Below are 11,955 nucleotides of genomic sequence, written 5' to 3'. Positions count from 1 at the left end.
TTAGAGCCTGAACACAAGTTTTTGGTATCAATTTCAGTATATTCTACCGTAGTCATTTCCACGTCATAACCTCATCGCATCATGAGTTATTCGAGCACATCCATATCGCTTATTGGTTTGATGTCGAATTACACGCTCATTAAACTGAGTGAGTGGTTTTGTGTATAGAGAGGAAAAGCTCTTTGTCGACTGGGAGAGACTCTTCCAGTATCCAATATCTGCCAATACCTGGTTGCCTTTTACATATAGGATGGATGGACGTGTAGGAGCAGACGCAGTCATCCAACAAATTTGTGTTGATGGCTGACTCTTTAGTTTGAGAATGGAGCGTAAAGGGATCTTTAGTTTTATGTGTTTTTGTGTTTGTAATTTCATCATCATTGCAGAACGACCAACCTTCTCATCATCACTTTATCACTTCTTCACTAATTCGTATCACACAGCACACCCAACCCCATTAAGAAGTGGTGAGAGGATCGAGTGATACGGTAGATCAGAAAAGACGAATCAACGTCAAATCTTTTTGTAGAATCCAAATGAATCCGAATCCATTAGTCGATTTATCGACACCTCTTGGCGACCGGTGTGTCTAATCAGTCGAACACAACACCACATTTTTGCACGACACCTGTATGGCTGTAAGATACTTAGAAAAACTGAAAGATAACAGTAAAGTTAGATTTATCATTTGGAAGTAGGTACCAGGGATATACGGCAAACAAGATTTGCAATTATTGAAAAATACTAATATTTTTGGCAAACTGAAAATTATAATTAGGTATATGTATGTGTATTTCAAAGTTTTTTCGCTAGAAATATGATAGTTTTTATTCTCATAATATAGGAGGAGTACATCTTGTCGACTGTTTGAAAGTGGAATTTGCAGTAAAACGCTACTTGGAAATTTGAGAAATAGCTCCACCGAATGAAAACTAACAAATCTCACCAATTTTTGTGTAATCAGAATAAAATCGGGATTGTCTCACAGCCTTGATTGCGAGAGCTCTTAAAAATTCCATACCAAGAATACAATATCACTTTTTAATTGAAAGGTCACATTTTTTCTCAAGATTTAAGCGAACGCGTCCATAAGCATTGTGTATGCCTATTCACGATGTTTCTAATAGTTGCCAATTAATTGACACCTTGTCTCTTCTTTTCTCCACGGGAGAGCAAATCAGGAGACACCACCTCGGGATATCCAATTATTGATGCCCTTTACCTTTTAACATGAGAAGGTGAAACACGATTTGTTTGATACCTGACACACGGCTATTATCTCTATTATGTTTAGACGACACTTCTCTGTATAGAGTATATCTATTTGTATGTACTACATCCAGTTTTGATTTCACACTTTTAATTGCGTCGGGGTCTGTGTGTGTGCTTCCTGAAATTCGATACATCGTACCACGCGCATGGTCAGAAAAACTGTTATAGGGGGCTACGGGAAGAGCAGATGGAATTAGATGTTGACTTTGAAATAGATTAGGAAGGATACTGTAGGTATGGTAAGCGAGCTGTGTTACACAATCAGTGAGAACATACGGTGAGCACGGTGTTGGTTTTTTGCATTATATTCCGACACGGTCTAGAATACCTTCTGCTATTACTCTATGCGATTCAATTAGGAACGGTTCACAGATGGCAACAGCAGATTATGTACATGAAGAGGTACAAAAACGGTCCAGGTAGATAATAAAGGTGTAGATATTTCAAATGAAATATTTTCTATTAGCACATAACGATATTAAATCTCAAAATAATATCCACACTGGGGCTTTGAACAGTTTGTTTCTTCTGTCATAATTATTAGAGTATATAATTATATAAGAAGTCAATTAAAATTAAAAAAGTGAATGACACGGACACTTTAAACTACGAAGTTCATCAAACCTTGTTTATTTCCCTATTATGCCAATTAAAATAAGGGTAAAAAATCAAAGCTTTCGGTAAAGCAAATTTGAAACCTGTACCTATTTCGAAAATTAAAAAATTAAAATTTGGCATGTACTACATTTTAGTACGCCATACGAGCTTGAAAGTGAAAATATTGCAACAAATACATAATATTTGTATTATAATTTCTATATTTAGAACTACAAAAAAGAATATTTTAGAAACTTTCTCGACAACCCGGACTTGGAGACAACATAATTCCAATATCTCCGGCAATAGACACACAACTTACCAGAAAACATTCATGTATTCCAATGACATTAAATCATAGGTTACCATCATTTATCCCAAAGTGTGTAAATTCTCACGGATTGATTAATCATAATGATAATATCTGTTGTCACCATTCCACAACTTATATCCATGTAACTCTAATGAGATGATCACTAGATTATCTCTCACTTTCATTGCAATGGCCTCGGATTGGCGCATGTCCAATTTCACGCCTCATCTCATTTGTGTGACTATCCTCATAACCTCTTTGTTCCATTCACTCCTCTCCGTTAAAAAGTTTGTTCAATTAATGTCATCCGGTTGGGAGCTCGAGAAATACCTTGTGTCAGATATGAATCGACAAGTTGTATAAAGAAGGTGCTAAGTGTTTCACAGCGTGATACTGTAACCAGATGACACGTGGTGTCAATTGAATAAGTGTGCAGTCTAGAGGTGTTATGAAGAAGAATATACATCTGTGCAAACTCTAGAATGAATGGCGAATATTTAATAATACAAATGTTAATGTATTTTCAGATTTTCGCAATAAAAAAAATATTGCCAACTATAGATTATAGACTATTTTTGCATGTTGCTATGACACTCCCATGCATCGAACTTCACAGTTCACATCTGGCGTATTTCAAATTTATAAAGAAGTTTTAAATCCAATTAAACATATTATATTGAACAGGAGCTGTAATTAATAACATCTTGATTTTAAAAATGCGGGAAATTAATTGAAAAAACTGTCCAAAAACCTTTGTAACATTGGAATGAACAAGTCAAAGTGCTGATCACAAAAATTCGTTGTTTTATCATTTGCAGAGAATTTTCAAGCAAAGTGTTCGTGATTTCATCACCTCAACCCGAGAGATGTGCATTACATGTTTATACTCTAATTGACTTCGAAATTTATAGATTTTCCAGTTTTATCTGCAATCCTGAAAAACTGATCGTAACAAATAAGTTTATTGCTTCAGATTTTTAAACGGAAAAAATCGTTTAAAATTACAGATTCTTGGTCGTTCAAAAAAGACATTACTATTGCAAAAAAAAGGCAAAGAAAAACAACTTTTCGTTTTTTTTTCCATATACTGTGGGAATTATCTGAAGTGTTTTCAATTTTTTAAATTTGCAACACTGCTGTTCGAAAGATTTCGGCTCTGGAGGTTGAACATTTTTATTGTTATTTTGAAAAGTTAGTGAACATTTTTATTGTGAATTATTTGTCGTTCTGTTTCCAAATACAAGAGTTAAATAATTCGATTAAGATCTAGTGGCGCAGTTATATATTTTCAATAGATTAGTGCAAACCTAACAGAGTAAATACAAAAAAATCTGTTCTCTGTTAAAAAAGTAACTGAAATAAAAAATTGAAACGAAAGTGGTAACACAATAAACTCGCTTTATCCAATCTTGTTTAACTATTGAGACCAAGTATATCTATGTTATTCAAATCAAATAAATACTGCCACGTCAGAGAATTGCATCTCCGTCATCATCGTTTTGTGCCGTATTTCTTGAAAAGTGCGAACATGAGCCCAATTCAATTGTTTCGCTTTCTCGCCTTTTTCTCCTTTTATTTCCAATCCTCTGTCTCCTAAAGAATTGCTTTTGTCTTGGTCCCAACTGACATGAGGAGGCTTCTGCTACTGCAGAATTTTTTTGTGTTGCATCGTCCAAGTTTGTCTTTTCAGCTTTTCCTTCTAGGAGAGCATCTTCATTGTCGCAACAAAAACACTATTACCACACGAAATCGCATAAATGACCCTAGTTTTCTAAAAATGGGGAGGGGGCACTTCTATTCTATTTTGTGACAAATTCTCAACTAGCTCAGCCACTCCGACTCGGAAATTTTTATTAGTTCGTCTTCTCCTCTCTAGACGATAAACTTGGACATTTTTCGGTTTTATTTTCGTTATCCCGTGAAACTAGTTTTTGTGCTTCGCATACATTCAAAGAAATTTGTATTGAAACTTTGAGTTCAAACCTAAAACAATTTTTGTTACAAAATAATCCTGGTAGAAAGAATTCCAATTTACCATGTTTGCAGAGGCGTTATCCAGGCGATGTGGTGAAGGAAGATGTGAGTACCCGTTGAATGCACAATTTAATGTATCACGTGTGAGGTGGCAATGTTTCCGTAGTTTCATACTCGGGGAATATTTAATTTAAAGTTTTTCTTACACTTTTCTCGTCAACACCTAACACAAGATTGGTCACGAGATTCAGCAAATTTCTTCCAACATTTTTTTGATCTTATATCCAATTCAGCTCATCCTCCATTCATCCATTTTTCCTTTTTGTTTCATGATGCTTCGTCTGATGAATTCTCTTCTGGTTTTTGTCTAGAGATAGAACAATTAAAACACATGAAGCATTTCGCAAATTAAAATGTGTATTTTTGAGTTTCAACTTCTATTCAGAATAAACCCTTGGGACATATTTCTGAAGGTCATTGATGAGGACTGACTGTGACAAATGAGTGAAATTTTGCCACACCACATGTAGTATTATATCAAAATTTAATTTTCCTACATTCTAAAACTTTGATTGACACTAGAATTTGAAAACTTAAAAAGAAAACAGTTTCAGTCATATTTACATTTTTAAATTCTTAGTTTTAAGTTTTTTTAGTTTTAAAAGTCATCAATTATTCAAAAAAAAACGAATTATTTATCAATTGCCTAGGAGGTTTTAATATGATCTTTGAAAACTATGAACTCCGTGTGTAGAAAAACTAACGAGGAAAATAATGAGAATAGAGAAAAAATTTCAGTAATTGAATGGAGTTTCGATTGGCTGATATAATTATCGTATGAAAAAGTTTGCTCTATGTACGTATAGTCCAAAAACCAAAAGTAGTATTTCGCTCATTTCATAGCATTTATTTTTGGCTTGGCTTAAATTTTTAACGATCTGAATTTGACCAAATGAAATGCCATTTTTTGTGAATTCCGCCACTTAAGCATTGTTCCACTGGCCACTTTGTGCTCCTGGTTGAGTCCAAAACGCGAAATTGTCGAATCGAGTCATCATGGTCATAAAACCTAGGCGCACATTCATTTTACGACTTTTTCTCCTTACGTAGAGAGTGGTCCAGAGCTCCTTTTTATTTTCGCATAAGACACGTCTATCGGGCATTCCCTTCGAATATCTTCACACATTTGTGTGCAAAATATCTCGAACTTCAAAACCAATCTTCTCTCTTTTTAGTTTACTTTTTCTACTCACTTTTTGTGCCCCGTTCGGAGATAAGTCACTTGACTGACCCAAATGGCTTAGAACATTCAAATTGTGAAACCCCGGGGCTTATCAACTTTGCGCCGTCCCCTATTTGTCTTCTTCTTTTTTCTATTTCTTCTTCTATTTTCTCTTATTTCCCTTATTTTCCTTATTTCTCCCTCGTCAGTGCTCCCAACATTTCGTTCCTCTTACTTTTTTGAAAACCGAACAGATTTGCAGAAACGATAGGGTGGCCCACAGGGGACGATTCAGAAGTCAGTGCCACGAGTTCAGTTTGCATCAGTATGTCACGTTTTTATCCAACTTCACATAACGTTCAATCCACATCAACTTCTATCACAATGACCGCTGTTACTTCAAATAATTCACAAGATCCAAATGGTGAGTCTAATGATTCCAAAGTTACAGACAATTTGTTTTCCTTACATTATGAGTTCGTTTCGTAGAAAATTACAGGACGTAGAAAATTACTATTTTGATGTAATTTGATTCGCTATTTAAAAAACGGATAACTATACTTTTGAGCAAGAAAAGAGCTGATTTGAAATTGTTTCAGAATGTTTTTGTTTAAATGTCGTCAACAAGCAATTCCAAATTTACGAACATGTGGGCTTTGGAGATATTTAGATCAATCTCGCATGCTAAAACCCCACAATGTTCAAACAAGAATATTGGAAAAGCCTATTACATAAATATGAAATTTGAAAAAAAAACTATGTCTGGCTGCAAATAGAAGAATTTCCTAGTTCAAAAAAAGTCTTACTATAATACTAAATCGACGTCATTTGGGTGGTTTTAGCAATTCTCCCACTTTTCTACACCACATTAAAGTTTTAAAAAGTTGTTATGTCAGTAAAATTTGAAAATTGTGTTAAATTAGCTGTTTTTCATAAAATGTATTTATCTTGCCTGCTGGTTGACATGACTCCATCAGATTATCTCTTTTTTGTCAAATTTACAGAAATGAACATTAAGTTTCTAAACATTTTAAGCAGGAAACAATTCTTGGAACGATACAAATCGTTTGCCAAAACGATTTTTCTCAGTTGTTCTCATTATTGTAGTTTAAAAGGCAGTTTGACGAATATGAACATCCTGACCGACCTTGTTTTTAAGGAATTTTCTGGAATCTCCCATCTTTAAAAAAAACCAGTTCTCTGGTCATGTCAACAGTTTTTAATTCAGTCTATTTGCACGAGTGGTCCTGAACGTTAGTTTTTTTTATCATTTACCTAATCCCAACGTTTCCAGATATTCGGCGGAAGTTAATCTAAAATTTGTGTTTTAATGATTTAGAATCAAAACAAGTGTAAATCACCAGACCTTATTGAAATCTTTCTAATCTGGTTTTTTAAATAATAATACATAAACACTATGAGTCTGTCTTGAAATAAATTTGAGTTCAAAGTTTGCGTGTCACATTGATGAAATGATGTTTTGTCATAGATCAATAGAAAACCGGGTTGGCAAAAAATGTTCTTAACATATAATGTGAGGCGTCAATTTCTTTCTAAATTGATAATGACAATGAACTGTAAAAGTTTTAGGTGGACACTGTGCTTCTCCATATCTTCGAAGAATTCGAATCCCAAAACTGAATACTTTCCGTCATCATTTGGAAGAAGATGAAGATGATGAGGAATGGCTTGAGATGCAGATGGCAAAGAATGATTTGATCCGATTAAGAATGGTTTACCATTTACTTTAATTGACTTTGAGTATTGAATTATTTCAGAACGAATTGAAAAACAATCGTTTGAAGGATCGTACAAATAACAACAACAACAACAATAAAAATGATTGCAAAAGTGTAAAAACGTCAAAAAGTTTTAATGCAAGTTCAATGGCAAACCATACGATGACAAAACAATACACGGAACAAAATCATAATGACCAATATTATGATGTTGAATCCCGGTAAGCGCCTGATCTTTTCTAAAAATTATGAATTTTAAACAAATAAAGGATAAGTGGATTATATCATAGATCATTGTTTTTAACCTTTTAGTTAAAAAATTTAATGTTGAAGGTGGAGTAGTGAAATTCTTAAATTGCCTCAAAACAAAAAATTCTTAATTAAAAATTAAGCCAGTTGTTCTTGAAACTTGTGACTAGTATGATTAAAACTTTCAGAATTCTAATAAAAATTTGAAAAAAAATACTTTTGAAGCAATTTTTTAAAATCAATACTCCGCATTTCATAGCTTCTTGATTTCTTTCGCGAAAATAGTAAAAGATTTTTATTTTTCAATTCCAGGATATTTTTATTTGAGAGATTTTCATTAGAATTTGTATTACACCTTTTGTTCAAAATTTGGTGAAGTTTTGTTATTTTACACAACATACATCCTTTTGTACCTAATCCAACAACAAAAAGTTCATTTAAAAACCACAGCGATACCAATAATTCATCTGTTCACACAATTAGTCACTCACAACTTTTTGCAGTAACGGCAACAGATGTCTCCGTCAATCGAAAGAAGAGAATAAGAAAAGCCGACATGAAATACTAGAGACGCAGACAGCAATGCAAAGAAGTCTATGGTTCCATCCAAAACATCTTTTCAATATTGGTCCAACAGTTGAGCCAATAATAAAAGCAAAATCATCGTTTATTTCCGGAAAATTCTGAAATTCAAGAACTTACTTCATCCCATTTCCCATGCTCTTTTAATTTTGACCAATTCGTAATATCTTTCATTTGTTCCAAGTTTTCCTCTAAAAATAAAAAATTATATTTTTGCCCCTCCCATTTCTCTCTATTTTCATATGTCTCATTCAATATTTGAGAAATAAATAAATAAACTCGTATATAAAATTACCGAATCCACACCCACTTTTTCAGTCAGGCGATGACACTGGCCTTCCAATCGGGTTCAAAACATCTTTTAATAATAATTCCGTTTGAATTATATATTTTTAGTGTTTAGTTGTCAATTAATATGTCTGTGTCTAGCTGGAACGAATGATGAGAACTGACCCTTTGCCTACACCACAACAAACAACAAAAAAAGGAACGCAAAAAGCTTTTGCCTCCTTCTTTTCTTTCCATCCATCTCTAACGCTGACTTTCAATTATTTATCATTCCGTGTCAACATCAACATAAAATGATTTCTGTATCGGTTTAAACAAGTACGATTTCAGTTTTGATTTCCGACATTCTGGAATTGAAATTCTTATTTTTGCAAGTCTAACCTATATTTGCTGTTTATACTAACTTTGCAGTTGTTTACCTGTTCCTACCTATCGAAACTGAAAAATATACGTTCTGTTTATTTCCTTTACAGAAATGAGATGACCTCCAGTTTACTATTTCTCACCCCCTTTCCGCATCCTCTCACTTTTTTCAGTTTACAATTAGAAATGCCCTCTCGTGTAATCTCTTTTTTTGACAGATTTTCATGGTCTGCACTTCAAATACCTTTAACCTTTTTTACTATAAAATCGGAGAACTGGGAACACAAAAAAAAAACGAACAAAAAAACTTAAAGCATAGGTTTTTAACGTTTCAGTTATTGTATCTCTTTTCGTTCCAGTGATGATAAGTTTCTGAAACTTTGCAGTTTCTGATAACATTTTTGTATATTCACGGTACTGTAATCTGAATTCTCAAGTTGTTGCAATATTAATAGTGGGTATGAAATGTTCAAAAATCGGTTATATGTTAAACTAAAATGGTAAAGTACAATATAATTTGAGTGTGAAAGTAATAATCAAAATTAGTAGGAGTATTAAGATTAAACATTTCTTGCAGAGAAATATTTTCAGACCACGTTTTCAGGGGTTCAGAGTTGAGTGAGAACATTTTTGTGGTGATCTTGTCTGACCATAAGCTTTCAAATAACATAGGTCTCGTTTCAGAGAGTGACAGACTTTCCTTGTAAAAAAGTTCAAATTCGAGTGTTTTGAGTTGAGCAACTCAGCATAGTACGAGTCAGAAGAAAGTACAATATATTTTCCTAGTTTTCTTTATTCTCCCCCTCTCAAACTTAAAAAGTTCCCATACGTGTTTTTTTCTGACAATTTGGTAACAAAATGTTCTTCTTTCCCATTTAGTCATCTGATTTTCACAATTTTCCAACCTAAAACACTGAAATTCATGATGATTTTTTATTCGTCTCTTATCATCTCATTGCCCCTTCTTATAAGCTAATTCAATTGAGCTCTCTTCTTTGCTATTTCACCTTTCTTATCAATTCTAATCATTTTTAGTTCAGGTTGTGCAACTATAAATTAGAAATTCGACGCTATAAAGTACTTGTTTGGATGTTCCAGTGCAAATAGGAAAATGCATCCTTCTGCAGATTTTGACACAAGTTCTTTGAAATCTTATACGGTTTCTACTTCACGGTATGTTATTTTGGTCGTTCTCGTTATGAAAGTGCTTTCTATTTTTTCTGTTTTTTTTGTAATCAAAATTAAAGTAAATTTTCAGCACAAATTTGGATGTTCGAAAATCCAATTGGACTTCACTATGGTTTGCAAATCTTATTCAATACTTCTGTGGACTTCAAATGTCTCTTTATTTTACATCAATGTGGCCTTACCTTCTCAAACTTGATCCAACTGCTCAGCTCCCTTTCTTCGGAATTATTCTTGCTAGTTTTAGTATCGGACAAGCTGTTGGATCTCCAATATTCGGAACATGGACTCAGAAAACAGAGTCTTTTAAAGTTCCAGTAGCAACAGGTCTTGTATTTTGCTGCGTTGGTAAGTCATTTTCAGAAAATATTTGCTATACTAATTGTTTCCTGCAGGTAACATTCTCTATGGAATCTTGCCAACAATAATGTGGGAAGTTCAATGGCTGATGCTTGTCTCAAGAGTTTTGATCGGTTTTGGAGCTGGTAATTTGTCGGCTCTAAGAGCATATGTAGCAGCAAGTTCAACTCTCGAAGATAGAAATACAGCGGTATCTCTTGCGACTGGAAGCCAAGTTACTGGCATGCTCACCGGACCTATTCTCCAGGTATTATATTTATTAAAACACAAATATGTATTGTAATATTTCTATTAGAACTACTCAAATACTTTGGCTCTCTACAAAGTGAATTATTGTGATTTGCTGTCTGTGTAGAATTTTCCTAAATTTATTATAGGTTTGAGATGATTTTTGAATAAAATTTTTTTGTCTCTAGCTTTCAACGAACAATTCGTAATTAGAATATAGGAACAATTTATAAATATTCATTACAGACGGCGTTTGCATTCATTGGTGATGGTGTTCGAGTATTCAATACATTTGATTTGGATGCTTATACATCTCCAGCATTTGTTCTTTCGATTGTGCTCATTATCATGGCTGTCATGATTTTCTTCTATTTTTCTGAAGACTACGCAGGAGTTATTGATGAAAAGAAAGAGGATTCAGATGTCATAATTCCACCATTTGATCGTCGAGCTGCCGTTGTCTGTATTTTCCTCTGGTTTGTGATCCAAACAATTGCTGTCAACATTGAGTCGTTGTGTTCTGTATTTACAATTGCAATGTATAATTGGACATCTCATCAAGCAATTGTGTATGGTGGATATATTGAAACAGCTTCTTGTGCTCTTTCAGTTTCACAGTATCTGGTGATCGGTCTAACAAGAGTTGGAAAAATGTGAGTTTGCCTGAGAAAAATAAAACTATGAAATGTATTTGTTTTGTTATTTCAGAGACAAGAGAATTCAAATTTTATTTGGATGCATTGTTTTCTGTATTTATTACGTTGTTCTTCTCCCATGGCCATTTTACCCAGAATCACTACTATATAATCCAAATGGTAAGTCTTTATACAAAACGCCTCAAAATTAATTTTTGAAGTAACCGACGGAGCGTGTACTTATGAATGGTGCCAATATGTTCCAAAGTAAGTGCTTCTTCTAATATTCTGATTTACTATTAACTATTTTCATTCAGAATTCCCTTCATTGCCTACATCTTGGTATACGTTCTTTGTTTTGGAATCGCTTTTCCCTATATTGGAAATTCAATAGGAACACTGTTCTCAGAAGTTCTTGGACCAAGACAACAAGGAACTATGCAAGGAGTTTTTGCATTTTTTGGAAGTGTTGGAAGATGTGCAGCTCCATTAGTTACAACGTGAGTTTCTTGAAATTTCAGTATATAAATGTTTTTTCAAGACAGGTTTTCCATAGCGGGAGGGGCCCTAAAGAACATTTCAACCTAATTTTTCAAGGGTTCTGCCTTATCAGTGAATATAATTTGTTCTTTCAGCTTCTTCTTCAACTCATCTGGCTACACATGGGTTAGTGTAGAAATGCTCACATTTCTTATTATCGGAGCTTTATCAACATGCATCTTCTGGAAGCAAATGATACCTTTAGAATTAATACAAAAGAAAGAAAGTATTAGTAACAACAATAATCACAAAGTGTGATGACATTCTATGATGCCTTAATTCCAATTATCACTTTTTCCGGGTATTTTCTCATCATTGACGTGACGTTTTCTGACAATTCCATATTTCATCAAATAAATACGGTTTTGAGTTGAAATTGTTGTAGCAGTGGAGATCAAATGTGCAAAA

At 33.7% G+C, this 11,955-nt stretch overlaps 2 protein-coding genes and 5 non-coding genes across 9 annotated transcripts; 2 read left to right on the top strand and 5 right to left on the bottom strand.

Annotated features, from left to right (window-relative positions):
• Positions 1-188: 188 nt before the first annotated feature.
• On the bottom strand, positions 189-405 carry W05E10.7. The gene has a single exon (NR_069597.1). It is a non-coding gene; the product is annotated as an Unclassified non-coding RNA W05E10.7 (non-coding RNA).
• Positions 406-3,697: 3,292 nt separating this feature from the next.
• On the bottom strand, positions 3,698-3,845 carry W05E10.18. Its single transcript, NR_069596.1, has one exon. It is a non-coding gene; the product is annotated as an Unclassified non-coding RNA W05E10.18 (non-coding RNA).
• A 1,344-nt stretch (positions 3,846-5,189) lies between these two features.
• On the bottom strand, positions 5,190-5,314 carry W05E10.11. Its single transcript, NR_069595.1, has one exon. It is a non-coding gene; the product is annotated as an Unclassified non-coding RNA W05E10.11 (non-coding RNA).
• Positions 5,315-5,633: 319 nt separating this feature from the next.
• W05E10.5 (GATA zinc finger domain-containing protein 14-like) lies at positions 5,634-8,232 on the top strand (the record flags this gene model as incomplete). Of its 3 annotated transcripts, NM_001269428.4 has the most annotated exons (4): positions 5,634-5,802; positions 6,969-7,111; positions 7,157-7,338; positions 7,870-8,232. In NM_001269428.4, 4 exons carry the CDS (start codon positions 5,706-5,708, stop codon positions 8,051-8,053), a joined length of 606 nt encoding a protein of 201 aa, NP_001256357.1. The 3 variants fall into 3 exon arrangements, with proteins under 3 accessions (NP_001256357.1, NP_001256358.1, NP_001256359.1); NM_001269429.3 differs by lacking the exon at positions 5,634-5,802 and having other exon boundaries at positions 7,073-7,111; positions 7,870-8,053; NM_001269430.1 differs by lacking the exons at positions 5,634-5,802; positions 6,969-7,111; positions 7,157-7,338 and having other exon boundaries at positions 7,949-8,053.
• 21ur-14859 lies at positions 7,391-7,411 on the bottom strand. The gene has a single exon (NR_069594.1).
• Positions 8,233-8,363: 131 nt separating the features above from the next.
• Positions 8,364-8,547, bottom strand: W05E10.21. Its single transcript, NR_069593.1, has one exon. It is a non-coding gene; the product is annotated as an Unclassified non-coding RNA W05E10.21 (non-coding RNA).
• A 1,092-nt stretch (positions 8,548-9,639) lies between these two features.
• mfsd-8.2 (Major facilitator superfamily (MFS) profile domain-containing protein) lies at positions 9,640-11,918 on the top strand. The gene is made up of 8 exons (NM_073556.7): positions 9,640-9,772; positions 9,858-10,132; positions 10,180-10,391; positions 10,619-11,025; positions 11,081-11,187; positions 11,229-11,274; positions 11,325-11,507; positions 11,643-11,918. Exons 1-8 carry the CDS (start codon positions 9,711-9,713, stop codon positions 11,803-11,805), a joined length of 1,455 nt encoding a protein of 484 aa, NP_505957.1. The 5' UTR covers positions 9,640-9,710; the 3' UTR covers positions 11,806-11,918.
• Positions 11,919-11,955: the final 37 nt, after the last annotated feature.

Source organism: Caenorhabditis elegans, chromosome V, assembly GCF_000002985.6.
Source record: "Caenorhabditis elegans chromosome V".
NCBI lineage: Eukaryota > Metazoa > Nematoda > Chromadorea > Rhabditida > Rhabditidae > Caenorhabditis > Caenorhabditis elegans.
Note: the sequence above shows the minus strand (reverse complement) of the source record. Positions and strands in the feature narration are given on the sequence as shown.